A 27,972-nucleotide genomic window follows, 5' to 3' on the forward strand; every position below is an offset into this window, starting at 1 on the left:
CTTGAAGAGCGGGTGTAACCCACCCAGGGTTTCTGAGGTGACTCCAACCAAAGCTTTCCCCATGGCTGTGCCCTCGGGGTGGCCGAGCAGGTCTCGTTCTCCCGTCGCCGGTCCCTAGAGCCTGTCCCGCAGTAAGCTGCGGTATTCAACCAAGGCCGCCCCGCGGCGCCCCCACCTCGCCGGCGGCTGGCCCAGGCCCCTCGGCCGCGGCCCCTCTCTCCGCGGGGGCGGGGGCGGCCTCCCGCTGCGGGAGGCAAGGGGCAGCGGCTGGCGGCGGCCCGGGAGCGGAGCAGGGCGCGCATGCTCCGCCGGCCGCGGCCCTCCCCCGTCTCCTCCCCCTTGCCCGGGGCTGGCGGCGCGGCCGGGCTCGACCATTGCTGCGGGCGCGGGGAGCAGGGGCCGAGCCCGCACGGCAGCGGCTTTCCCGGGGCGCCGCAGCCGGCTCTGCTCCTGCGCCTTCAGCACCGCGGCGCTGGACAGCGCCCGCCGGGCGGCGGCTCCGCGCTGCTGAGCGCCCGCCGGGGCCGGGGGCGCGCAAGGGCGGCGGCGGCGGCGGCGGCGGCGGCGGCGGCGGCGGCGGCGGCGGCGGCGGCGGCGGCGGCGGGGATCCCTCGGCCGTCGGCCCCAGCCCTGAGCCGGCTCGCCCTCGAGGGGGCTGGGCAGCAGCAGGATGCTGCTCAAGCTGGCGGTCGTGGTGCAGGTGCTGTCGCTGATGGCAAGCCAGCTGCATGGCTTCCCGAAACCCGGAGGCAAAGGTGAGCACCTCCATTAACTCCTCTTCTCCGGGATGGGGAAAGTTTTACCGGGGATCGATAAAGGAGAGTAAAAACTTTCGTTTCACTTGGCTAAAAGCAATTAGATCCTAAAGAAACAGTACTCCTAGCTGGAGAAACTGGACCACTGAAATAGCAATCTGATATTAAAATGGCAAGGTAGGGGCTGGTAGAAGGAAAGACTCTGAATTTTTACATTCTTTTCCAATCAACGTTTTCATCTATTCTGTAGGAGTTTTCAAGTCTCCCTCTTTCCATCTCTGTCTCTTGGTATTCTGGATGTAACAGATTTTTAATCTCTTGGTTATGCCAATCTGATTATGCTATTGCTATTTTAGTCAATCTCTTACACCGTTTTTTTTTCCCAGTTTGCATTTGAGTGTTCTTATCAGAAAAGAGTTGCTCAATGTGTACCTGTATTTCTCATATATCTTTTACAGAACCATCTGCCTCTGCCTTTTTTATTTTATTACCTTATAGGAATACTGAATTTTTTTTTACAAGAACTGAGTCATAGCATATTTAACACACTATGTTTTATGGGGAAAATGTAATTTAAGAAAAAATATGCTGCTCTTGTAGTCACATGCATCATATAATTGAATATGTGTGTGTGTGTGTTTGTTTATTCTAGATAAAGCTATACACAACAGACAATTAAGTGTAGAAAGACCTTTGGAGGAACAGGTAAGTAAAATGAAAAATATTCAAAATGCTCTCTGATCTTTGTATTGTCATAATATTTTGAGCTTTCAGATACCAGAACCATGAATGTCCTAGTGGCTTAATAACTGAGTTAAAAATAGATTTATCAGTAAAGTAAATATGGATGAGCTTTGGGTACAAAATAGAGTTTCAGTAATTTTTAAGAAATAGTATATAGAATTTTACTCTTCATCATCCCAAAGGTGGGTCATCAGCTCCAACAGATCATGGGTGTGTAACCCCTTTGTATTCAGATCCTGGGGGAATGCAGTGAGAGCTTGGATTGAAGAAGAAAAGCTTAACTGGCATTTATCTTAAAATTGGAAATCTATTACAACTTCTCATAATGTCTGATTCTGATCAGAGGGTGCAGTAGTACTGACAAAAAAAGTGCCAAGAGTTTAAGCATGTTCTTATTGAAGCAGTCTTCTTACTGAGAGTGCAGACTGGTCATTAAGGCTTCTGCTGGGACTGATAAGATAAGAGATCGTAAATTTTAGCGTACTTATTTCTTTTGTCTGTGTTTTTGTTTGTTTGTTTGTTTTGTTTGTGTATATCAGATTGCTGAAGCTGAGGCAGACAAGAATAGGAAAATAGTTCCCACAGGTAAAACACTTTTCCTAGTTTTATACTGATTTTCATAATGGCATTCAAAGGGGTATAAGATTTTATGTCATATGTGTATTAATACATTTTTCAGAAAACAAACCAGAGTTCAGAAATTATTCCTTTGTTGATGACTTGAATCTGCTAAAGTCGGTAGCAGAAAGAGAGAGGAATGAAAAGGAGAGGGAGTCAATTAGAAGCTCCTTGTATGAACAGAAACTGGCTACTGATGATGTAGACTCCACCAAGAACCGCAGGCTCGTGGATGACTATGACTCTACTAAAAGTGGGCTGGATTATAAATTTCAAGGTATTCTGTAATCATTTTTCACTAATATTTAAATTAGAATTTTCTTGCAAACTGATTACAGTCATGGTTGTTGAACTTGCCACTACATGCAAACTGTATTTGTCAGTAGAGTGCAATTTCAATTATTTTCAGTTTTAGAAGTTTGTTGTATAACAATTAGATTTTGAAATACAACACAGAAGAACTACTACTATTGATTTTCACAGTTGTCTTCCATGGAGGAAAATCCAACTGTGTAATTTGCATTATGTTTTTTAGAGCTTTAGATTTGGTAGGAAGAAAGTGAGACATATTTTTAAATGAAAATATATTCATTCTTGTTTGAAAGGGAAAGGCACTTTTATATGGATCTAAATCACATGTATTTGTTCCAAGTGTCATGTCTGTTAGATAATTCTCCTCATCAGATAACTGATAGAAGAGAAGGTACTGAAGGCCAAAGAATACTTGCCTTTACTACAGGAGTAGTTAATTGTCTTACAGTGAGTCCTCTGAGAATTGTAAGCAGCATTTAGCTCAAGAAATTTTTAATTATATCAAAGTATGATCACAGACCAAAGCTTACTTGTCATACTCACTTTCTCATTGGTCATAATGATATTTACCATAAGTAATGATTACATAATTAAAACTTAAATTTGCTGAAATCCAAACAAGAACATAATATGCTTGTTATGACCTGCTTTGTTCTAAGTAGCCATAGAATGAAAATAAATACCAGGAAGATGCATATACGCAGATATATGAGCAATATACTCTCATTTTCACGCATTTTTCTACAAACAGCAAAATCTATCGTGGATATTTATCTGTGCTCTTTCAAAAGATCCAGTCAGAAAAACATTTTTCAGATGTGGAAAAGGGACATTAAGAACATTTCATTGGGGCTAATGTAATGCACTGCAAAGCGTGTATCAAAGTATACTCTTAATGTGTGAGGAAAGAGTCGGACTTTGTTCTGAAGAGGAAAAGATATGGGCAGATATTTTTTTACAAGATGTCTAATACAAATGAAATAGGACAGTCAGCACACAGTTAAACTGTAATCCTTTTAGATGATCCAGATGGCCTCCATCAATTAGATGGCACTCCTTTGACTGCTGAGGACATTGTCCAAAAAATTGCTACAAGAATTTATGAGGAAAATGATAGAGGAGTGTTTGACAAGATCGTTTCAAAACTTCTAAATCTGGGACTAGTAAGTATCCTGTTAATAGTTTATTTAGCTACATTGTGGACTGGCTTAATACTCTTTTTAAAAACATTGTGTTCATGAAAATGAACAGCTAATGATGCTGACTTGAGTGGGGAAGAAAGTGATTGAGGCTCAAGGCAAACTTTTCTACTCAGTTGTGCCACTGCATGTTAGTTTTGTCCTGCAATAGCATTGCTATTCCTGTGATGGCTTTGCAACAAAATATGTCGAATTGCAGAATGTTTCTGATGTAAAGAGAACATTCACTGATTGTACTCATCCCATATTGCCCTCATTTTTCATTTAATTTGTCTTTTGATTTTCACTGAATTTTTTGTATTATCAATTACTTTTGGATGTTTACAGAGAACAGTCTGAACTCATTTCTATCCACATGCTAGTTACTGTCATCAGTGGACATGTAATGATGCTGATTAGCTGAGGATCCATTTCTCATTGTTACTGATTTATAACAAGACTGGATTTGACTCTGACCTCTGAATGTCTCAATGGTTTTAGCCACTGCAGTATGGAATCCTTATATTTCGGTCTACTAACCTTATGTTTTCTGCACTAGATCTTCCAATTAGCTGTTGCATGTTAAATCCCACTGATTACAAAGGGAGATATGCGTGAGACAGCCGCATGATAGAGTTCTCATTCAAGTGGCAGCTGTTATGAAGGAAAGAGAAAAAACGTTTTGATGATACTATAGAAAACTGTGCATTTTCTATTTCTATACTACTGCATTCTGATGTAGTTATTCAATTGTACATAGATATATATCCTTTGCAGAATATATGTGTGTGTGTGCGTGTGTGTGTGTGTGTGTGTGTATATATGTATATGTCAGCTGGAGCTCCATCTTTCAAGCTGGACCCTGTTGTGTTAAGCACTGTAGAGTTATATTTTCCTATCAGAGGCTATATGTCTGTGTGTGTGTGTGTATGGGTGTGTTTGTGTTTATACACATACACACACACATCAATGAATGTACTACATCTAATTTGACTGTGCTCAGCTTTGAAGCAAACAGGTTTGAAAAAAACTGTTTACAAAGTTCCGGTTTCATATTGTTATTAAATCTAAGAAAAACACAATATTCTCTAACTGTTTCAAACAAATATTTTAACAGATCACAGAAAGTCAGGCCTATACCCTGGAAGATGAAGTGGCAGAGGTTTTACAGCAGTTAATTGCAAATGAAGCAAAAGATCGTGAGAAAGAGTCTGAAGATTTTGATTATTCTCCAAGCAGAGCAGACAGTGATACAAAAGAAAAGCAACAGGAGAAAATGGTAATTTCTTAGCTAATCATTTTGACTCACTTGCCAAATGGTGCATATAGACAAATACACTGCTTTGCTTTAGGGAATAATTATCTCAATCTGGAAACTAAAGAAGTTCTTAAAGAAATTCCATCAGATAGAAAAATGAATAATGATTTACTTTAAAGTTTGAGCCAGATCCCAAACTGAAATAACTTTGAGAAAGTAACTAGTCTTCACCTCATAATTAGGAAAATGTTGGTAAAAGATTATGATGCTATTCATTGCAGTTATATTGCTCTAGCTACATCACTAATAGCAATGTGCTTATAGAATTTTTTAATGTCTTTTGTGGAGACACCAAGCAAAGCTGATCAAGATAGTTTCATTAATGGAGAAATTGATGATACATTGGATAACACCTGGCCATCGTCTAATATCTTGGAAAGAAGAAATGAGCTGCCTTCTGAAAATAATTTTGAAGACCTCCAGTATTTCCCAAACTTTTATGCCCTGTTAAAAAGTCTTAATTCAGGTGAGCTCATCATGTGTTTATGGAGTATTTAGGAAGAGAAATAGAAAATGAAGATTCTCCCCATTTTCTCCCTCTCCTTTCCCTTTCCCTCCCTACAGCTTCCCCAATTGCAATGGACCCTGTGCTTCAAGAATGTTCTTTAAGATGCATAACAGAAACTCATTTTGTTAATTAGTATGGCAAAAGGGTGGGAGGGATTGTATTCAAAACTGCAAGCTGTGTGACCTACGAAGCCCTTCTCATTTTGGGCCTCATGATTCAGGAGTCCTGAATTCTTTTCCTTCCTGTAAGGGCATGATGAAAAACTAGCAAACTGTTTTCTCCAGAGACCTTTCCAGTAACATCCTTGTCTCCTAAGCCAACAGTAAGCAACGGTAGAATCCTCACAGTGATAGTACCAGTAAATGAGTCTGAGCCTCCCAGTGTTTTCACAAACCACAGGTTTGCTGTTTATTGCAATGAAAGCTCTGCCCGTCTCTTCCTATTCCGGTGCTAGACATTATTGCCTTCCAGCTATTACAGGCAAGACTGTGGCACCTTGCCACAGGCTTTTGTCAGCACACTCAGTTTCACACCCACTCTCACTCTCTGCAGCCAGCATACCATCTCCTGCTCTCTTCAGTACAGTCAGCAACAATTTATTCTGCAGATTCCTTGTCCTGCTGGAGCCTTAATCTTTCCTCAAACTGTCCCCATAAACACTTGAGTGGAGAGCTAGAGTGAGAAACCTGAGGGCATCCTTTCCAAATCCAGTCTGGACACCTCATATTCTTCTTCTTGTTCTTTTCATTTTTCTCTTGGTAGTTTTGCATGCTAGTTTTTCTCTTTCTGCTCACAAAGCAGAAGGGTGTGTTGGGTTCCACAGGTTATCAAGCAAACAGAATTGGATTTTATCACAAAAAATCATTGTTTATATCCTATTCTGGAGTCACAGTCCTCCCAACCATATAAGCAATAATATTTTTTCCCAGTACATGAGTCATGGTTTTGTGCACTGTACCAATCTCATTTGAGACACTTTATATATTTGTCAGTGAACCCCTGGCTCTTGTAGGAGAAAGGGGTTCTGAACTATCATCCTCATACAGAGCCAGATATAAATCTACTGGTCTACTAGGCAGTTCATAGACAAATCTAAAAAAAATATACAGAATGTAGAAAACTGCCCATGCACTGACCTGCTCTTTGAACTCTGTCAAGTCACTTCATCTCAGTGTATTTAATTTTCTTATCTGTAAAATTAATGTAATTTAATTTCCATAAGATAGAACTTCAAGACAAAAGACAAAAAAAGCTTTAAAAGAAAACCAAACTCCAAAGTTTTAAGGTATATTCAGGTGCACTTTGCAGGAGCATTTTAAAGGGGAACATATAGCACTTCTCTTCGCTAATCCAGCACAGTCTTCTCTTTTTAGTGATTAGGTCATCTTTTTATGCAAGAAGTTTGTGCAAAGAGTTTGCAGAACTAAGTCTTTCTGAGTTGGCTGAAGTCTTTGACTGCTTTTGCTTTGTCCCCTCACACAGAGACAGAGGCAAAAGAAAAGGAGACCTTGATAACTATCATGAAAACCCTGATTGATTTTGTGAAGATGATGGTTAAATATGGAACAATCACACCAGAGGAAGGAGTTTCCTATCTGGGTGAGAGTGAATAATTTATGCAATAATGTTATTAATCCTGTGTTCTTACTCTACCAACAGTGATAATTATATTGTCATCTTCCTTGTTCTTACAAGTCCTGTTTCAGACTTGTTAATTCAAAATGTTAAAGCTGCACTTTTTAATGACTGATCGTTCATTATAGCAATGTTGAATTCCATGTTTCCACATAATGAATGAAAGATTATTTATCAGATATGGATTTAAAAGAATGGCATATTGCATTATTCTACTTTCTCACCTGTGAAACTCAATTGATTTTTGTGGCATTATATCAGAGAAAGATTAGCATTTTATTCCAGTAATATTCAGGTGGATCAGGCACCTGCATTTTTGAAAAGGAATCCCATGCTTCAGCACCTTTAATCTGTCATCCGTACATAGCTAGAGTAGACAGGACGTAATTCCGTGGTCTTCTACCAAGTAAAACTCCATCTGTGGAAAGCTTTAAGACTTGGCACGGGAGTAGCCTTTGAAGATGTCTTTCCTAGATCCATTTTAGAGTCTGTGGCTATGCAGACTTTATAATTGTTATAATTTCCTGAAGAGAGATTTTGGAACAGCCTGGTTTTTGTTTGTTTGTTTGTTTTCTCCCATACTTTTCTCCTTTTGGCTTTTATAAACTCTTTTATATTAACTGTTCATAACCTTTCTAGTTAAGCAACCAGAGCTACAGAAGAAGAGATCATCTACATAAGCTCTCCACAACACTTCTGTTGTTCTGCATTATTCCTGGTCTGGGTTAGCCTTATAAGCTTTTGTTTATAGCAGGGCAACTTCTCAGCTTGTCACAGATCAGTCTGTCACAGAGGTAGGACTGGCAATGATCTTTCATGACTTTTGTAGGCTTGTTGTTGCAGATACATGATTAATTGGTCCTACTGTAACTGTATGGATTGATTATCTATTACTTGGCTGCAAAAAATCCAGTGACTCATGATTCACATTCAGTGCATGATTGCGTCTCCTCTCTAAAAAATTCATTTTCTCTCTCATCCCATTTTCCCTCCTTTTTCTGTGAAAAGTCCTTGAATTTTGGAATATTTGGACAACTTATGCTACAGGTAAGGGCTTTATCTCTCTGGCTGCCTAAATAAGGAGAACTGCTTATAATTAAGTGGTTGGTTTCAGGCACTGTGGTTTCAGTGTGCAATGAAGTGTACAAATGAAGATAATATGGCTTGAGCAGATACTGCCCTCACTGATACTATTGTGCTGAAACTTAACAGGCTAAATTCATCCCTGATGTAATACCACTCAGGTCAATGGAATTGCACTAGGGATGCGTTTTTGCCTACTAAAATTTAAGGCATTTGTTCACATTGGCTTTACGTTGAGTAAATAAATACTGTAACCCTGGAAACAAGTTGCCTGGATGACATAGTACAGAGGACAGGGATTAGGTTAAGAATTTTGGAGGTCTGATTTGGTCTGGATTTAAAATAAGACTATCAAGTGATGTACTCAGACTAAGCCTTGCAAACTAGTGATTTATGGAGAGATGGATTTTGTACTCCATCAAAGCAACTTACTGTAGTGGAAAAAGCTTTCTCACAGGTCTCAAATTGCATCTGTGGTATTCTTTTTTTAGCCTTGCTGTTGAGAAATTACTTTAAAGTTGACCTTCATTTATGAGCTAATGTTCTCAAGTGTTCAAGGGTAGCAAGCACAGGAGAATATCAGCTTCTTATAGTATCCATAAGCATAACAGCAGTTTTATTGCCACCCTTACTCAACTACAAGTTGCAATATAATATACCCCGAAATACTTGAACAGGTACTGTGTTGCTGGGTGCAGTTTAGGTTAGGATATTGATACACAGTTATATTCATCCATAGCAGATATAGGAATTAGTAGAAACAGTTACAGAAAAAAGGCAGCTGTTAGTTGTTTCTTCAGTTCAGAATTAGTGAGCAGATCCTGTGCTACTTGATGGAAAATACTGTATCTGGTCAGGTGGGATTATATTTTCTCATTGTTTTATTACAGCAGGAAACTGCATAAATTACTTTTCCCCACTTTATGGCTGAAGCCATGTGGAAGCTATGTCCCTGAATTATACATTCAAAATAATAAATCATTTATTGAATCAAGTCACAAGCTTTTGTGCCTCTCACATGGTGCAGAGACAGTGAATTTGAATGCATATGCCAGTAACAGCTGGTCTGGGATTTGGAATTATGTCATCATCATCACTGAATCCTACTCTACAGGCAAGTACCTTGCTGCTGCAGGGAATGATGTTATTAGGTTTAACTTTAAGTTACAAAGGATCTAGCTACTCTGGTGCAAGAAAAACACACATGTACGCACATACAAATGCAAGGAAAAGGAAGTTTGTGATTTAATACACATATTCAGTATTATTTGGCACATATGTAATACATATGTAAAAGCCTTCCACATGGTAAATATAATCTGTAACACAGAACCCAAGCAGGAAGGAATGATGTATACATATACATAAAACAGGAGAAGTCCTGCCTAGCTTTTACAGTACTTCTTCAGAAAGTATATCTCTGGGAGCATTAAAGAGAGGCTGGAACAAACTGATGTAAAACATGCATTCAGCCAAAATACATCATGCTTGATAATTGCCCTACTGGTGGCAGAATGCCAATATCATCTATCACTCTTTACTTTCTTAAGTATGGATGCTGTATTTTGATGTAGTGCAAGCAAATTCTTCTGTGGAATGAAAGCCCCACAAAATGTTTCTAGCCTGTTCAAAGACCATCTTATCCACTCATGGGCTGGTGGTCAGCATCCAGCAAGTGCTGCCAGAACAGTTGAACTCTTCTTGCTTGCCCCACCCTGCTAGAGGAACAGGCTGTTATCACTGAACAGGTTGAGTGTTGGGAAGGAAATAGGACAGTTATTGAAACAATGATTGCCATTGGCAAGGGTGCAGCAGCAGAGTAGGATGAAAGAATTGGAATCCCTCCACATAATGACCAGCTGAAAGCAGCAAGAAGTTTTCAGAGAAGCTAAGACTGATTCAGCATAAATTATTTCATTATTCATTGCATTCATACAAGTTGCGTTATCCAATGAATTGTTACTCCAGAGGTATAAATTAGTTATGTGCATGCTGTATTCTTGTGTTGAATTCTCATTTATTGACTAGTGCATCTAGCACAAATTTTTGCCATCAGTCAGCAGAGTTACTTCTCTATCTTGCAAATATATAGAGAGGCTTACACCTTGATACTGCATATATAATGCATATTTTATCACATCTGATGATTGAGGTTGGCCATTTTGTCTGCAGTTTCTAAAATCAGGGCTTCTGTATCTTCCACAATTTAGCAACATGGAAAAGAGAAAGAGGCAAAGGAGTGGGAAGAAAACTAAGTTCAAGCATTCCATGGATTTGCTGTCTCTGTTGGGGATGCCCCTCTTAACCTCCTGGAAGTAGTGATTGTTTACTGTAGCCATAGATAGCGTACAACATGCGGCCTACAGCAGACTGGTTTGGGAGCAAAACCCCTTTTAATTAGGAGGGAAAACTAGGAGAGAAATTGCTGCAGCTCATCAATATGTAGGATTTGAGTCACAGCCACCTCCTCCCTTAGACCAAACCAAAGCCACCTCTCACACTGCCTTCCTTTGGCTCTGACTCACTGTCAGAAGCTGCACTCTCCCCCGCAGCTGAGTAGGAGATTGCATTGGTTAGAAATGGATGTGAACAGATGTCTCTATTTACCTCTTCTACCCCCTCGTCATTTGTTCTCCATGGTCAGTTCAAAAGAAGACTCCGTATCACAGGACACACTAGTGATAGGGAGATGGTTTATTGGTGAGCCATTGTCTAGGTAGACATACACTCATTAGTTTGGCCCTTTTCTAAAGTTACTGTTGTGATATTGCTTTACTATAATACTGTCTTTGATCCGGATTGAACCTGCCTGAAAAAATTCTAGGGGAAACAGAAGAGACAGAACTCATTGAGGTTCACCTTCAGATCTTTTCTTGGATGGAGGAATTAGGGGGAATCCAGAGGAGGCTGTAACCAAGCCCCACATGTATTTGGAAAATGCCAATCTGATCTCCTGAAAGTCTGCTATGCTGATTTCAACATGCCCCTGCCCCTCTAGGCTAAGAAATATGGAATAGCTGTTCCGTCTCTGGCATTCTTGCTGCATACCCTCCACAGCTTCACCTCTGATGAAGGTAGAGCTCTGCAATTTCCCCAGCATAGGTCAGTGCAGAGTCTGGCCTTTTCTTGGGAGAGACAAGGACTTGTCTGAGCACTGACTAATCCCTGAAGTTCTCATCAGCGCAGATGCTCTGGGCCACAGGTCTGATCCTGATATTTGCTTAGTTAGGTAAGAACAGGCATTGAGCCAAGAGTGTAAGGCAAAGAGCAGATCACAGCACAGACTGGCATCATCTTTCTCCTACTCACTGTCTCCAAAAAGCAAATGCTGCCTGATGCAGACTATGTGATTTCAAATGGGGTGAGGGGAGGTGTGGCTAAGCCAGTGCCAGGGGCTGCCAGCTGATATATGGACAGTGTCATGTGGGCCTTTTGTTCTTTCCTTCATTTTGACCTGGAAGATGAAATATACTGACAGTATTTCATACAGGGAGCCATTCATGTGTAATACCTTTCTTTTCCTTCTTTTTTAGTGTCCTTTTTTCAAAGAGCTCTTTCTTGCTACTGTAGGTTCCCTACATAAACATTAAAATCTTTAATCATTTTTCCCTCTCTGAATTTCCCTTTGGTCATTTTCCTTGCCCAGTGTTACTTTATCATATGACTGATGCATACAGCTACCAGTGGGAGTTACTTAATTTCAGGCTGCTTTCTTTTCTCTGCTATTTATTTTATATCCAATGAACTAAGAGGACAGAGATGCCAGTACCTTGTACTGTTCTTGGGGAGATTAAGGAATCTCGCATAGCCAAAGAGTAGAAATCAGAGGCACCTCAGATGGAGACAATGGACCAAATACTGAGGAGCAGCAGTGATGGTGTAATGTGAATATTTGAAACCAAGATGAATTTGCATGGAGATGAGATGAAAGGATATGTGGGTGAGGAGTGCGCAAAGGTTTCAAATAGGATTGGAATCTACGGAGTATGTTGACCCCAGGCCCCACCGTAGCTTTATAGCTTTTCTTTCTGTACCCTAACCAGTCTGTCCTGATTAGTGTGTGTTGTGCTGCTTCTGTATTTGCACAAATACGTGAATGTTTGCCTGCCCCCACTGTTTCAATCATCTCTCTTTTTGGCCCTTGCTGCATAGAAAAAAACAGGTAACTATGGTATGAAAAGTCTGACAGCTAACTCCACAGTTCTTAAAAAACAGGGTCAATACCTATTAAGATAAGTAGATATGGGCATCATGGATAGAGGGAGATATCAGCCTGTCACCTGAGGGCGACAACTTGTGTGAGAGCATAGTTTTTCCATGGAATCTAAATTTTGTCAGCTACCTTTCTGGGGGACATTCAGTAGCTTTAGTATTACTAATCCTTTTCCCCCCCTGATTACATGCCTATCATATCATATGTAGAAGCCTGTAAACCAAAAGATATATTACAGTTCATTTCTTTATCACTATCTACCCTTTGAATTTGCAGCTATTTCTTGTAAATATTCTGCCTCTTCCATTTCCCTTCACTTCCTCTTCTATGTTTTCCCAACTGGATACATTGCTAGACATCTCTGTCTCTTTATAGTTTCTCTTTTGACAAAAAGGTATTTTGTTCAGTTCCTGAAAATCCGTGTTTTGCATCCTACCAACTGGTTTGTGTTTCTAAAGAAAGGCAGTTAGGGCTTTTATTTTTTCTCACTATAATGAGAAAAATGTCTGCATAAAAAAAATTTCTGAATTCAGTATCTCTGTGTTGACAGCTGAGCACTGATATCATAAATTATGATTTGAGATGATGATGTGGGTGTAGGGTGAAGCAGGTGTCACTGAACTTTCAAAATTAGGCTCCATCCCACTCCTGAAGTAGAGGCGGGTGTGTGCTACCTCAGTCCCAAACCATCATGCTTATGAAATACATGCCATCAAAATATTTAAAATGTGTGCAAAGACCTCATAGCCACCTCAGGGAGGGAAAGGATTAGGAAAGAACTGCACCACACAGCTCTAGGGGATTTGGAGTAATGTAAAGGAAATGCCTCTAGAATACCAAAGGGATAAAACTGAGAAATAGTCTTTGAGGCAGGGAATTAAATAAGGACAATGAAGGAGACTTGCTCAGAGCTTCACATCAGAACATCTACTTAACTGTGTTTTGCTCTTCAAGAGGCCTTTCATCTGATTGCTAAGTGATACCACAACTATTTTATTTCAAATCACTCTGCCCATCTTGCCTGTAATCCATTTACAAGTGATGCCAGTACCTGGGGTTTGTCACCTGACAAATGTCATGGCAGCATTAGGCTTCAGAATCACTGTCACAACAAATCAGTCAAAGAGGAAGATTCAAAAAAAAAAAGCTGTATCTTGACATGTAAGGCAGTAAGTTGGAAAGGAACTGGAGATTTGCAAGGCAAATCTGTAAGGTTCAATATATGGACTTTTTTTACTCTTTCTGTATTTCTTAGCAATTGTTTAAGAAACTATCTTAGTATTTTGTTTAGATGTTTTTTCCAGTGTTTTACATGACTTAGGGAGTTTAGAGGAATTATTTAAACTGGCAGAGACCATAATAAATAAAGGAATATCGTGGGTAACACATTGTAGCAGGCACCCTTTTATAAATTGGTCAGCTTTCCTCTTAAAAGTAGTTGGGAATTTTGCTCCTCTTTGCATAGGGGATCATTTGAGAACCCTACTTCTCTGATGCTTAGAAACCTCTGTCTAATTAAATTTAGACAGGGCCAGTTGATGCCATTTGCTCTTGTGTCAACAGTATCTTCCAGACTAAATGCTTCATTTTCCACTCTGATGTTTACCCTCTTAGTGTATTTATGGAGGGCAATTCTATCTTCTCTCAGCCTTCATTTTGCTAGGATAAATAAGGCAAGTTTTTCTTTTTTCTGATAAATATACTCTTCATTTCACTTGTCATTCCAGTACCTTTTCTTCAGTTTAATTAATCTTTCTTAAATGTGGGTGACCGTATTCAAAATGTGGCAACAGTAGTACTTGGTATACAGTAGCATTAGTGTTTCCCCAGCTATACTGGAAATACTTCTCTCCACAGAAGAGTCGCAAGCAAACACTGAGATGTCCTGAGTTTTGTGACAGGTGCAAAAAGACCATGCAAACTCTGTAGGATCACCTATTACAGTAGGGAGAGAGCCCTGGGTGAATTGTGCTTTGCTAATGCCTGAAATATCTGCATCTCATACAAGCAGTCATCAGCACAAAGCTTTCAGACTGAAGCTGCTGTAGAATGTAAACTCATTAAGTATGTAAACTCATTTTTTTAGCTATCGTTAAGATTGATTTCAGGCACCACAGGCATCCCTTTTTCTGCTTTAATAAACACAGACTTTCCATGCTGTATGAAAACAGAAAGGCAAAGCAGGTCTTTCTGCCAAGGTGTTGTTTAATGACGTGAAGTCTCAGCTTCAGTCAATTTGACAAGGATAGAATGTGAAACTGCCTCTTGGGCACAAGACAATTATGCGGATAAAAAAAGCCTTTCCAGCAAAATTTACAAGAGTCCAGAAATCACCATGAATCTGTATAGCTATAGGGAAGCATCCATTTCAGGCTTCCATTATCAATTCAATTAAATACTAGGATGGGTAGATTAGTTGCTGCCCCTCTGATAAGAACAAAGTCATTTAATTTGTAATATTTTTTCACATATCTTTTTCCATGGATTTAAAGGGTGTTACCGTAGTGTATTCTCACAGAATAAAGATAAGGCTTCTGCTTATATGTGATTCAGATTTTTGGATGGCTAATTTGAAAAATTTAGTTCTGATTTTCAAAAGTGCTGGGAATTTGCATTTTCAGATGCAGTTAATAGGATCAAACAGTGTGTAGTGCCTGTAGAAACTGGGACAAGGATGTCTGCCTACCCAAATGCATACCCAAAATAAGAGTCCTCTTGAAAAATGAACGTTTCAGTGAGTCACTCAAGATCAAAGAGCAAGTTAGAAAGTGAGGTAACACAGAAACCAGATCTTCTGACTCCTGGTGTCTGGTACTAATGATTAGATTATACTGCTCCTCAGAAAGCCAGAGGAATGGCCTATTTTACCAACATAGGTCACTTCCATTAGCTGAGTAGTTATAGTTCTGTTGTTTTAATTAGTGCTATTTCAAATAAGTGGCCAGCTCTGTGGAAGGGTCATTACCTTTCTGAACTCTTACTCTGTAAAAATTACGTTGCTAGGGAAACGATATCGGAAAAGTAATCAGTTCTGTTAGACCTCCAAATAGGACATTTGGTTGCTTAGCCGCTGGCCAGGCACATCTCAGTTCTGAGGATGACTCACTCCATTAGTGTAACTCAGAGCAAACATTGTTCAGCCATGGCCTAACCACATATGACAAGTACAGACAATACCAGCTGTTAAAGGCATTAATTCTGGAGAGAAAAAAAAGAGAAAAAAGAGGCAATAGATCTTATTTAGGGAGAACAGGGATTCTCTGGTAAATTCTCTCTATTTTTTATGAAGGTACACCAGATGATCCTCATAAACATGAACACAATTGCATAGCTAACTCCTCTCTGTCACACAGAAAATACAGCCACTTGTGAAATCTTGAGACTCATGTTGTTATGCTATCCAGCTAGCAATGTAGCTTCAATATTTCTCCTGTAAAATGCAGTCTTTATTAAAAGGCCTTTCGTATAAACTTGTTCATATCTTTACTGATGAAATAAAGCTTTGAAAATGGGATATAGCCATTATCATATTCAGTCTGGCTTCAGTGACAAGCCTTGGATCATTAGTGGTCAATATTGCTGTATTATAGTTCATACAGAGATGCAGCTGTTACATATGTATGGCTGGAAAACAATACATATTACCATGTCGCCATACTTGACAAAGTAGTAATGTATATTGTTTATTACTCATATATTGAACTAAATGAGATTGTGTTAGTCAAATTGAAACACTTAGAGAAACTGTAGAATTTCTAAAGGGATTTGCAGAAGTAACTGAATGATGCAGGAGCATAAATCCCGTTGCCTTCAGTGGCACTTGCTGTATGTGGATGCGTGTGCAACTCTCAAATACCTGTATCAACATATCTATCAACATATATTGGAAATACTGTCAGTTTGCAGGCATTTAAATCTAAAGATGTATAAGGGGGTTACAAATCAGTTCTGTTGTGGAGCCTAGCTATAGCTTTAACTGTGGAAGGTTCTTTGTTTCCTGCACCAGTGCCTAACTGTAGCCACTCTGTGATGGAACATGAAAGGCACATAACAATCAATGCACTTACATGTGTGTTATAAATATTTAAATACCCATCCTTGTATAAAAATACTAATTTTACACTGAAAATCAAGCCTAATTTAACAGATTTTGCTAGACTGAGACCAAAAATTAGTGGTGACATTTTTGCTTCTGCATGAATTAGAAAATGAAGGAGAATAATATATTCATTTGAATTTACAAAGGGCTTTTAAGTGAATATGTTTACATGGTGAGCACCAGGTTAATATTCTATTTTCATTAAGATCGTTTTAATGAAGCACAAAGTCCTTAACTGTCTATTTTATCTTAAAAATCATGCCTCTTGTGACAGAGAAATCGTTACACTCCTGCTGGGATACTAGTATGGTACTGATTCCAGATGAAAAATAGTATCTGAAGCTCAGCTGAAAGGAATGTTTATGGTCATTTCAGTAAGCTTTGGATCAAGTGATTAGTGAAGCACCAATACTACCACTATAATAGTAACCTGAGTTTTTTTCTTCCTTGGTAGTCTGATGCAGCTTGTAACCAAGCCCAACCCTGTTTAGCTTAGGGCATATGACAAGGTCTCAATATTACATTAAAAGGAGATGTAACAAATGAAAATAGTTTTTACAAAAAAATTAATGTGATGTAGAATTGACAGGTTGCAATTGGGCAGACTGCCAATAAAAACTGCTTACATTTTAATTTTATGTAAATAACAAAATATGGATGGCTCAGACAGGATTATGTTATTTCTCATCAGATGGCAGGCAGAATTGCTTATAGTAATCTGCTGTGAAGAGAAATGTGCTTGTTTAAAAAATAATCTTGAGGTTTCAGTGCTGAGTATTTTTGCCATGGAAAAAGATGCTTCTAGCTGATGGGTAAAATGTTGACCTCATACATAAGACCCATGAAATAAGATATTTACTTGTCCCATAGTATCTGTTCTGCCACAGTTACCAGGCCTGATATTGAATATTTCAGCTGTTTATACAAAGGGAAGATTAACAATTCAAAATCAAGTCTCTCAAAAACATCCCACCAAGTAGGTGACATCCATCTATCGAATTTTGGATCCATGTTTAACTGAACCTTTAAAAAGCTGATAAAAGAAAAACAAATTCTACACTTTGTCCATAATATGAGTGAGAAAACATGGCGGATTATGTGATGATCTGCATTTGTGGGTATCCTATTAAGTACTTAATCTGAAGAAGGACTTTTTTCCCACATTACTATGCATTGATTATGTCTGAATTGTCCATTCTGATGAAAAGTTACTTTTAGTTTTAAACAATTTGAGTTCAGCCCTGAAATTTGCATACTACAAGAAAAACATATCTTTTAGACTTCTAGAGCTGTATATGTGGCCACTGCTGTCTACTGGTTTTCAGATAAATGTTTGGCTTCAGCAATTAAAAAATATATATATTTTAATCAATTCAATTGAAGTATTTATTTCATTTTAAATATAGCTTAAAACCTTTTATTAGACTAATTTCCCAATAAAACCATATAAAATCCAGACTGATAAGCAGTTTGGAAGAATATTTTCCTACCAGGATGAAGTACATATTTTGTAGTCTTATACACCTTGAAGAGTCAATTATACCCTTTCATTGCTTTCACCAGAATTAATTGTCACAGATAGTGTTGTATTTTTGTGACTTACATGACTTTAATAATTTGAATACATATGCACACATTTACTGTCTTTATGCTTATTGGCCTTGTTTGGTACTGCTAATATCATGATGTAGTGTTTTTGTTACTTAAAATTGATCAAAATTTCTTGTAGTTACTTGTTTGTTCTTTTATTGGGTAACCAGCTGGCTCTGCGTTATTTCTTCAGAGACAAAGATGAAGATGCTTCTTTTAGAGTTCTACCTGCCATTCAAACCTGTGTTGTGGAGAATATATCATTTCTATTGAAGAATAACTGGGGTTTGGTTTTATTTTGTCTTGATTTCTAGAAAACTTAGATACAATGATAGCAGTGCAGACAAAGAAGAAGCTTGAGAACCCTTCCACTAAAACCAAACCAAAGCTACCAGCAGGTACTTATTCTATATTTCTCTCTCCTGGAAATCCCTATTTAATAAAACATTGTTTAACCTATTCAGGTAAAAGCAGGCTAATTGCATTAGATGTCAGATCGGATCTGAATGGCAAATTTCCTATCATCTTTTCTGCACAAAGAAACAGATTTTTATGAACTACATATTATTGCATTTAATTGCCTGAATTCAGCAACTGTTTGTAAGAGAGGAAGAAGGCATTCCTGTTTCCAAAGGTCCAGGATGGAGATGACCTTTAGAAATCAGTTTGAGACAGGATCCAATGAGTTTCTTCCTGACTCATCAGTCTGAATGTTTTGCTTCCTAAAGAACATAATGATGTGTTTTAGAAGTGCTTTTGATACATATGGTACAAAATTGCTCTTATTTCAATTTCTTTAGATAAGAGTAGTGAAGAAGCAGACAGTACAAAGGAAGAAGCAGCTAAAATGGAAAAAGAGTATGAAATCTCAAAGGATTCCACAAAAAATGAAGAACAAAATGCACCAGGAAACAATGAAGAGCCCAGAGGTACAGAATAGTTATTGTTTTTGCTATGCACGTATGCTCCAAGTGATTGGACTCTTCTCCTTTTATATGTTTTTTCCATTGTATTAGCATAAATGTGTTTAGTTTATATAGTTACTAGGAGTCAGCACACAAGAGGTTAATTCAGAAGTGTACTTAATTATTTGCTTGCTTTTAAGTATATGAAACCATATCCTGTGCTGAATAAGGCCATAATCCTTCACAGAATTCCTCTTTTTGAAAACCATATGAAATGCATTTTAATATACTAGTACAGAGAGATTTTGCTTTGCATTTGTGTCTTTTCCGTGAACTCAGATCATCAAGATATTCCATATTCTGAGTGAGTCCCTTGATTTCTCTAGTTTGTGTTAAAACAAGCTGATATTTAAAGGTACTGAACCATCTCTTCTGCAAAGTGAAGCAATTTGCATTACTCACTGCCAGAGGTTAAGGGTTGCCCACAATTAACATATTTTATGTAACTTTGAAAGCCTATTGCAGTATAAGTTAGTGTCTCAATAAGGAAACTTAGCTTAATGATACCTGTTATTATCCCAGTTGCTTCAGCATGATGTGTAATGCCAGGTGCCACACTACAGTGGACTGAAATAGCTGAAGTCACTCTATTCGCAGAGTGCAAAAGGGAAAAACAAATCAGCTGCTATATCTCAAAGCAAACCCACAGAGGGCTATGTATCTCATTAGTGTGTACTTCAGAGACTGTGTCTCAAAGAGCAAAGACAAGCACTGCCGTATTTTTAGCTAATCTTGTATAGCCAGGCATTTCTGCGGTGTCCTGCACAGCTCTCAAATATTTAAATACAATTGTTGTTCTGTCTTTTTCTTTCTCAGTTTGTACTAGAGGTACTTCTTAGAAATAGAAGTGGTTGGTGTGTATATCCGTGAGACAGAGTGGGTTCATTCTAGGTTTGTGCGTGGATGAAGAACTTATGGGAGAAAGCAAAGTTTGAGCAATCAGTTTGGCAGGTAACCATCACAAGTATAGAGCTCCAGGCTCTGTCATATCTTTTGTCAGAGTGAGTTCCATAGTCTAGTTGCACCTCCAAGTTAATTCTTGCTCCTGCACTCACAAGTAGTCTTCTTCATCAGCAATTGGTTGACTAAACTTAATAGACTTTCTTAGGAAATTATTTATAGAGAGAAGATTTTTCAGATAGTGAATATTGAAATTGTATGGAGGACTTTGTATGTTAGGGCAGAAACCTTTCAGTGGGTTCTTTGTTTGCTAAGGATCCAGCATAAGCGTCTATGGTTTGTCATTAGTTGGTAAAAAACAAAACAAAACAACCCCCCCTCCCAGCGTATTATGTGTTTTATATAGGCTGATACCTTTTTAGATGTATGTGTTTTCACTGCAAGATGTTCTGTGATGAATTGCTGTAATCAAGGCTACAAATCATAGTTAACTGGTCACCTTGTTCAGTCCTGTGCGCAGTGTAGGCATATAAACTATTAGCAATCACAGATAGAAGAGGACATTTTTTCCAGCAGTGGTTATTTGAGTATAGATAGCAAAATAGCTAAAGATGGCTGTCTAATTTCACAGTAAGGCAAAATTATCTCAGCAGCTGTGAGAAGTGATGGATAACATATTTCCTATGTCTGTTGAGGGTTTGTCTGTTCAGTTTGGTTCAGGTTATTTTCTTTTACCTTCAGGAAAAAGTTCAGCTCAATAGCTTTTAAGAGATTTAAATTAGATCTGCATTTAGTTCTTTGTCTCTTCTTGCAATGTCCTTTGCTGTTTAACAGAATGACTTACAATAAAGCTAACTCTGCACTCTCAGCTCAAAAATTCCAGTATATCTAATACTGAATCCGCTTACTAATGGAACCAGACACTCATAGTTGGCAGTAGTAGCCTTCCACATGCTAATCGCACTAGGTTTTTTTCCTGAGAAATGTAAGAACATTACATCAATAAAGCTCCAGCCAAGTTAAGAATTCAAAATCCATTAGCTGGAATATTTCCTTAGGGGCCTTATTAGGTAATCCTTGAACTAATTCTGTCCTGTGTGCTTTCTAGTCCAAAAATAGCCATCACTTTAAAATTTCAGCTATAACAAGCAGTAACAAGGAATTATCATGGTAATTTTAATGCCTCCTTTTTCTCAGTAAGTGTAAGTAGCTGTATTTCATCCTGCCTTTCCAAAATATCACAACCTTTTATTTGCTGTATGCTATTAGTAGTACTGAATGGAAGAGATTTCTGACATTTTATGTGTGAGTTGATACTCAAAGCTCTCAGTCTCATTTAAGTCATTCCCTGCTGTCTTTCTTAACAGCTTCATCTTTGATGAGCAGTTATGATGATCAAAAAGCTACAAGTTGCCCTCGGTCCACATGCGTAGTGTCTGTGGGTACCACTGAAAGTCATGCAGAGATCAAAAAAAGCCATGATTCTAAGTTTGTGGCAGAGATGACTAATCTTTTACAGGCAAGACCTGCTAGCCATCTGTGGGAGTTTTGCCTGACTGAGGTTGACAGGACTCAACTTTTAAACAGAAACTAAGAGTAGTTTTGATCTGCCTTCCACTATAACCAGCTTCACTCAGATAAACAAGCTGCATCAATCGTTGATGATAAGTGCTTTCTTTCTCTCTCATCTTTTTCTCCAGGGAAAGCTGAGGCATATTTGGAGGCAATCAGGAAGAATATAGAATGGCTAAAAAACCACGACAAGCAAGGTAACAAAGAAGGTATGAAGTAGAAAGCCTTGACATTGGGTGGGCACTATATACATTTGCAGAGCATTCTTTAAATTGTATTGTAATACTTAGCATTGTGTCATGAGTTAAATAATAAACAAACTTTTTTTTAATGTCTGGAAGCTCGGTGCGTCCTACTAGCACTGTGCATGCCATCACAAATAGCAATGAATTTTGTTTCATAATCGCAAGTTAAATAGTCAAGATACAAACTTATGCCACTAGCACTGTGATATATTGGATTTCAGCCCAAATTGACTCTAATGATGTGCATCTCTCATGTGCAAAGCTCTGTAGAAGGGGAGCAGTGACCGAAGCAGCTGCACAGGGTTTGCTCACCAGCTGCTCTGCCATTTGACTGTTACTAGGAGGCAGGACCATCTGAGAGCTGGAGGGAGTGTTCTGTCAGAAGCAGGATTTATACCTTATTTTTCACAGATCTTTATTTGTCCATATCATGCTTGCCCCCAAGATCTTACATAAAACCAGCCTCCTATCTCTTCTCTCTGCCTTTGCTGGGGCTTCTGCTGTCACCCGCTCCCTAAGTGAAGGTTCCTAGCCAAGGGAATCCATCCCGGAGGTATGACTGAAGCCTGGCAAGAGGGATCCTTCTTGCACCAGCCAAGCAGAAAGGATGAGATTAGCCTTAGGTAATCTAGCCCCCCCTCTGTGAGTTGAAGTGTGTAGGAATTACATTTCAGAGATGAATGCATGTCTACATTCATTTTTCTATATAGAAATTTGGTAATAGGAAGGATTTTTTTTTTCAATCCCACTGTTAATTCTTCCATCTTAAAATCTTTTCCAAACAACCCATGGCAGCAACTGCAGTTGGCAGCAGGCTTACATATTTGCTCAAGTGTTTCCCTGCCAATTCTAATAAATATTTCTGTTTATCACTGTACTTGTTATAGTAATTAGATCTCAGTCACATGTGATTATTTCTCTCTTTAACACATACTGGGTAACCCCTTGCTCCTCTTCATAGTAACCTTTCTTCAGCATTACTGCAGCCTGAAAATGGCTGTGACTGGAGATCAATAGCATTTTATCTGCCTGTGAATGCAATAAGATGTACTGATGTTAATACTTTCTGAAAATGGATATGCTGTGTTAGTGCTTAATGCATGGCGTTCTGTGTAGCTTGATTTTCATTTTCACTAAAATATCTTCACTGTCCTCTGGCAATGTAAATGGGTCTTCAGGTGGGTGTAAATTACAAGAAAATTAGAATACAGTTCTTGTTCTTTTGATACTTTATCTTCATTGTGCCTTTTCCATACTTTCTATTTTTGTAAAATGCTAATTCAGTTCTCCTAGGATGATGATAAAGGAAGTAAAGTCAGGGTAAGCTTGTCTAACACGGAATGTATTGCGTTGTGTCCCTTCAGTACAAGATTAGGTGTTATTTACGTGCTCATCAGTCATTTCTCCACTTCCAGCTAGCATCTGGGAGCTAATAGAAAAATGATTCACAAAGTAATTTGTGTATTAAAATGGCCAGTCTTTTCCACTATTGGATTGTTTTATTCTCTGAATATACTTGAAGAGGCTTAGGTTTGTTTCAGGCAATTGTTTGTAAATCTTTAACTTTGTATGAATTTCAGTAGAAATTAATATTCATCCAATGATTAATGACCCTGGAAATGTTCATCTGAAATTTCCCAGTTTAAAAATATCAATTACCTTTTAAGGAGGCAATAATATTGCATCGTCTGGGTGATATAAAGAGAACCTCGTCAAAGGCCTAGATTTTGGCCGATTGGCTATTGTGTCCAAAGTTTGTTTCATATATACAGAAGAAATAGAATTCTGTCCCTCTGAGTTTGTGGGCCCATCCTTGTATCTCCCAGACCTGGCCTGAATGAAAAGCCTGGAAAATCAATGAAATCACAAGAACCTAAAAATAGAATGAAGCAGTGGAGGGCCAGGTAATCGCTTGAGTTCTTTATCTTTGAAACCAATGCTGTTTTAAGAGCAGATCCTCTCCTGTGTAAATTAACATCATTCTCATCTTTAGACTTCAATTGCTATGTATTCTATTACTTTTTAGTCTCCAAAGAACGTAACTGTGAGTCAGTTAACAAATATGTGAAAATAGCATGTTCTCATTTTCACAAAATACTTACACAATACATAGTTTTATAGCACTAAACATTTATGAATAAAAAGTAAATTCTAGAATTATTTGTAGGATGCAATGGCAAATGGCTTGATTTAAATACGCAAATAAGATCTCACTTCATTTACTATAGTAGTTTCACAGTTTAGTGTAATGCTGCAGCTGTTGTGTTGAGTATAAACCAAAGCTGATTCTTCTATTTACTTGCCCAAATTAATAGATTGTAACTACATATTAGAAATTAACTGACATTCACCAATTTAAAAAAGAAAATCAAGTGAAATTGCCATTGCAGATAAAACTTAGCCAGAACTGGATAATATCTTAATGGTTATAAACTAATGTAGAATGTATTTGTTTAGTAAATAAACCTTCACATCTCTATTTAATGATCTTAGAGTTACAAATACTAATACAGAAAAAAGGTGAGCTCAGGAATTTTAATATGGATATATTAATTTAGTATTTATCCCTGAATGTGCAGTCCTTACTGAGGCAAAATTCTCACTGAAACCAATGAGAATTTTGCTGCAATGAAGAACTGGCCACATCATTTTTTTGAGAGGTACATGATTCTTCCGTTAACCCGGCAAAGTATATACATAAAAACAAATCTGCAACTCTTCCAGTGTCCGTGGAGTTCAAAGCAGTTGGCCTAGCAGATCTGGCCCCTAAGGATTTCTTTCATTGCAGGAATTCTAGCTTAGCATAGAATTGGGGGGCTCATACACAGTCCTCTCACACTACCGATCTCATGAAGTCAGGTGTCTCTCCAAAAAAATGGGACCGTCGCAAAGGGCTTTTGTTCCTTATGTTGGAAAATGAAGTTGGCTTTGTGAGGTCCCAGGCAAGGGATCATAAAGATGGCTAAAAATTGGCTTTGTCAGTTCCATGTAGTCTTGCAGGTGCTTTGGAAATCTGTGTGAAATGGCTCCTAAAAGAAGACATTGTTGAAAGCTCAGTCTGCTACCTTTACACATGTAAGAATTTTGTAACCTTACTAGTCCTTCTGAGCACACAGTGATTGGATTCATGGACTACATATGTGATCATATCCCAAAATTTTCAAACCAGAGTCCCTCACACAATACCATGGTGGTCCCAAGTTACATGTTGTTTATAGTCACACCTAATGTTAAAAAAGCTCTATGGCTAAGAAAAATGGCTATTTATAACATAACAAATATGTTTCCATTCCCTGGTATCTTTCACTGGAGAATCTCATTTTACCAATATGAATGAAATCTCACAACCTCGTTATTAAATTGTTAAGTATTACTAGTCCCTATCATACAGCTAGGATAGAGAGACAAAGAAGATTAGATACCCTAAGTAATGCCAGTAACAGACCAGAAGTGAAATTCTGGCCTCAGTACAGCACATGGCAAATTTCCTATTAACTCAGATACAGATAGGATATCACCCTAGGAATGGAGAGTTCTGAATATCAATTTTCTATGCTTCTCACTTGAAATTGCCTTATACTGTTATAAAAATGATTGCATGCATTAATTTGCTTCTGAATGTCTTTCTACCACTCATCCATTTTTGGTCACTCAACCATAACAAGACAGCAAAATCATTATTTTCCGTTTTGTTAACAATGCACAGTTTGAAAAAAAGTCCTTCCATTTATTGCTATATGGTGTTATATATTGGACCACATTACAAAATCAGTTTTAATATATTTTGAAGGCTCTGTCCATGGAATAAGTAATTTATATTTGAAAAATTCAGGATAAATCTATTTTTGTGAAAGTTATTAATTCATTTAACTAAGACATTGGTGTTTTCCAGGCTACTAAGCTGTGATTATAAAAAAAAAAAAAAAAAAAGCATTATATTTTATGCAGTAAATTATGTAACTGAAACCTGTATGTGTTTACCTGTGAACATACTCTATCTGTTGTCAGAGTTAAGACTACACAGTAGGTTACTTTTTTATGTTATTTGGGAGATTGCTGCCTACGGTAGAATTCTTCTTGTGGGAAACAGTGTTTTACAGCATAGGAGAATTCTGTTTATATGGGTATGGTCTGAATCATGCTGCATAGATGCAACTATTGATCAGAAAAGAAGAAAGGATCTTTCAGCACTGTTTTGCAGATTGGTGTATAAAGACTACTCACTGCAATATTTTTCATTTCAAGATAGTGTATCTGTATCAAGATAAATAATTTTATCATTTCCATTTAGTTTCAGGAAGTTGCTTTCTTGAGCTTTCTAAAAAGTCAGTTTTAACTTCAGGTTTTTGTAGTAAGTAAGAATTTTCCTGGGATTTTAATAGGAAACAGTCAATTTAATACTTTCTTTGCAATCCATGACAATTGTGAAAATAATAGGGTCTTAACAACAGCTTTTGCACACAGACTAGAACATACAATCTCTGGACTAGAAGATATTCTTATTGTAACATTTACCGTCAAGCAACCAAGCACAAGAGATGACTATTACTCTGGAATAGCAAAACCACCATCATATCTAAGAAGACTTTGTGCAGGTTTTTTAATTTTTATTGTTTTAGCAAGTCGCAATTTTAGTGAATTCCCTCCATGTTGTCTAAAGTGCATTTGTTGGATAAACTTTACAATGGCATTGTTTCTTAGGTGAAGCAGTATAATGGTGATGACTCACTGTGTAATTGAATTCTTATTTTTCAGACTATGATCTTTCAAAGCTGAGAGATTTCATTGACCAGCAAGCTGATGCTTATGTGGACAAGGGCATCCTGGACAAGGAAGAGGCTGATGTAATTAAACGCATATATGGCAGCCTGTAAAAAAACTGGTGGCTGCCGAATGTAGAAAACTAGTATAGCTTCCCCCACTCCCAGCTCAATGACTTATGATCTGTTATTTTGAGGATATCATTAGAAAAGCTCTGTTTACATTGTACTGACAACTTTTTAGACAGCAATGAAGAGCTGTAATGCTCTGTACACTGACTGCATACTGTATTTTCCAACATTCACAAATCGACCTTAAAGGCCAAATTCTGACATTGAATTTCTATTTGACAGGGTAAATATTTATGTAATGTTCTCTTTGATTTATTATTTGTGTTTGATTTACTTTTGTAGATAAACCGATAGTTTCTGATGTAAAGTTCATTTAATGCTACATCATTTTGCTCTCACTCCATTAGCTTTCTAGAGATGCAACTATGTAAAGGGCATTATTAGAAAATAGTTCATAGTTCTCTAAATAAAATATTTGAAAATAATTTTCCTATTAAAGTGTTCATTAATGATAATAATATTTTATATCCAGAAATCTTGTTTTTAAAACCTAGTACCAGGATTTCTTGACCATGTTTGTGTTTCTTTATATGGCATTCTGTAACTTTGAGTATAGTGTCTTTAGCTAACTAATACATCTTTGACACTACAACTGCCTTTCAGATTAAAGGAAAGAGCTGTATTCTCCCTGATTTTTCTTCACTTAGCATGTATAAACATTCACTTTTTGGTGCACCTTTTGATGACTGTGCATGCATAATTAGTTGAATTCCTGATGTGAGTAGCCTGATAACAAGTGTAAATAGCCATTAATTTATTTAAAAAAAGAAAAAAAAGAAAGCCAATCAAGTCAGTTTGCAGGGGAAGAAGAGGTTGCAACTAGAGATGTGTTCAGGAACAGGGGCCCTGCTTTTCAGATACCCTTGAAGAACCCATCAAATGTTAGCATCCCTGAATATCAAGTCAGTGGTCTATTTACTGACTTCTGCTCTGTGTTACTACTATAGGGAAAACTATTTCTTGCTTTATATATGCTATTATCAGCCAAGTATTTGATACCTCCCAAAGAGTGAAAAATTAAAATGACAAAAATGTAGCTCTCATTCTTTCTTCACTTACAGTGTTTGTAAAGAACAGCTTATGAGCTCTTTTCAAATTTAAGTGAATGGATAATTGTACAGATGAAGAACTCATGAAGCAAGAGCAAAGGCAAAGAAGTTTTAAAAAAAAGTGAGCTTTAAACTGAGTTCCAGAAGATGTTTGTCCTCAGACTTATTCCTTGCAGCAGTCCCTCGTCCAAAAGAACTCCCAGGAAAGTTTTTTTCTCTTTACTTATTGGTCCTTCCTTAATAGCTGAGGTTATCCCTCCTCTGACTTTTTTAGAAAACCCATGCTACATCTGAGA

General features: G+C 37.9%; 1 protein-coding gene across 2 annotated transcripts; it reads left to right on the top strand.

Moving 5' to 3' along the window:
- Positions 1-603: 603 nt before the first annotated feature.
- Positions 604-27,052, top strand: SCG3 (secretogranin III). Of its 2 annotated transcripts, none has more exons than XM_013957253.2 (12): positions 604-755; positions 1,408-1,460; positions 2,039-2,084; positions 2,179-2,394; positions 3,450-3,592; positions 4,725-4,886; positions 5,214-5,391; positions 6,916-7,032; positions 18,368-18,451; positions 18,854-18,982; positions 21,619-21,699; positions 26,491-27,052. In XM_013957253.2, exons 1-12 carry the CDS (start codon positions 671-673, stop codon positions 26,607-26,609), a joined length of 1,413 nt encoding a protein of 470 aa, XP_013812707.1. In that variant the 5' UTR covers positions 604-670; the 3' UTR covers positions 26,610-27,052. The 2 variants fall into 2 exon arrangements, with proteins under 2 accessions (XP_013812707.1, XP_013812708.1); XM_013957254.2 differs by having other exon boundaries at positions 21,619-21,687.
- The last annotated feature ends 920 nt before the right edge of the window (positions 27,053-27,972 follow it).

Source organism: Apteryx mantelli, chromosome 15, assembly GCF_036417845.1.
Source record: "Apteryx mantelli isolate bAptMan1 chromosome 15, bAptMan1.hap1, whole genome shotgun sequence".
NCBI classification, from domain to species: Eukaryota; Metazoa; Chordata; class Aves; order Apterygiformes; family Apterygidae; genus Apteryx; species Apteryx mantelli.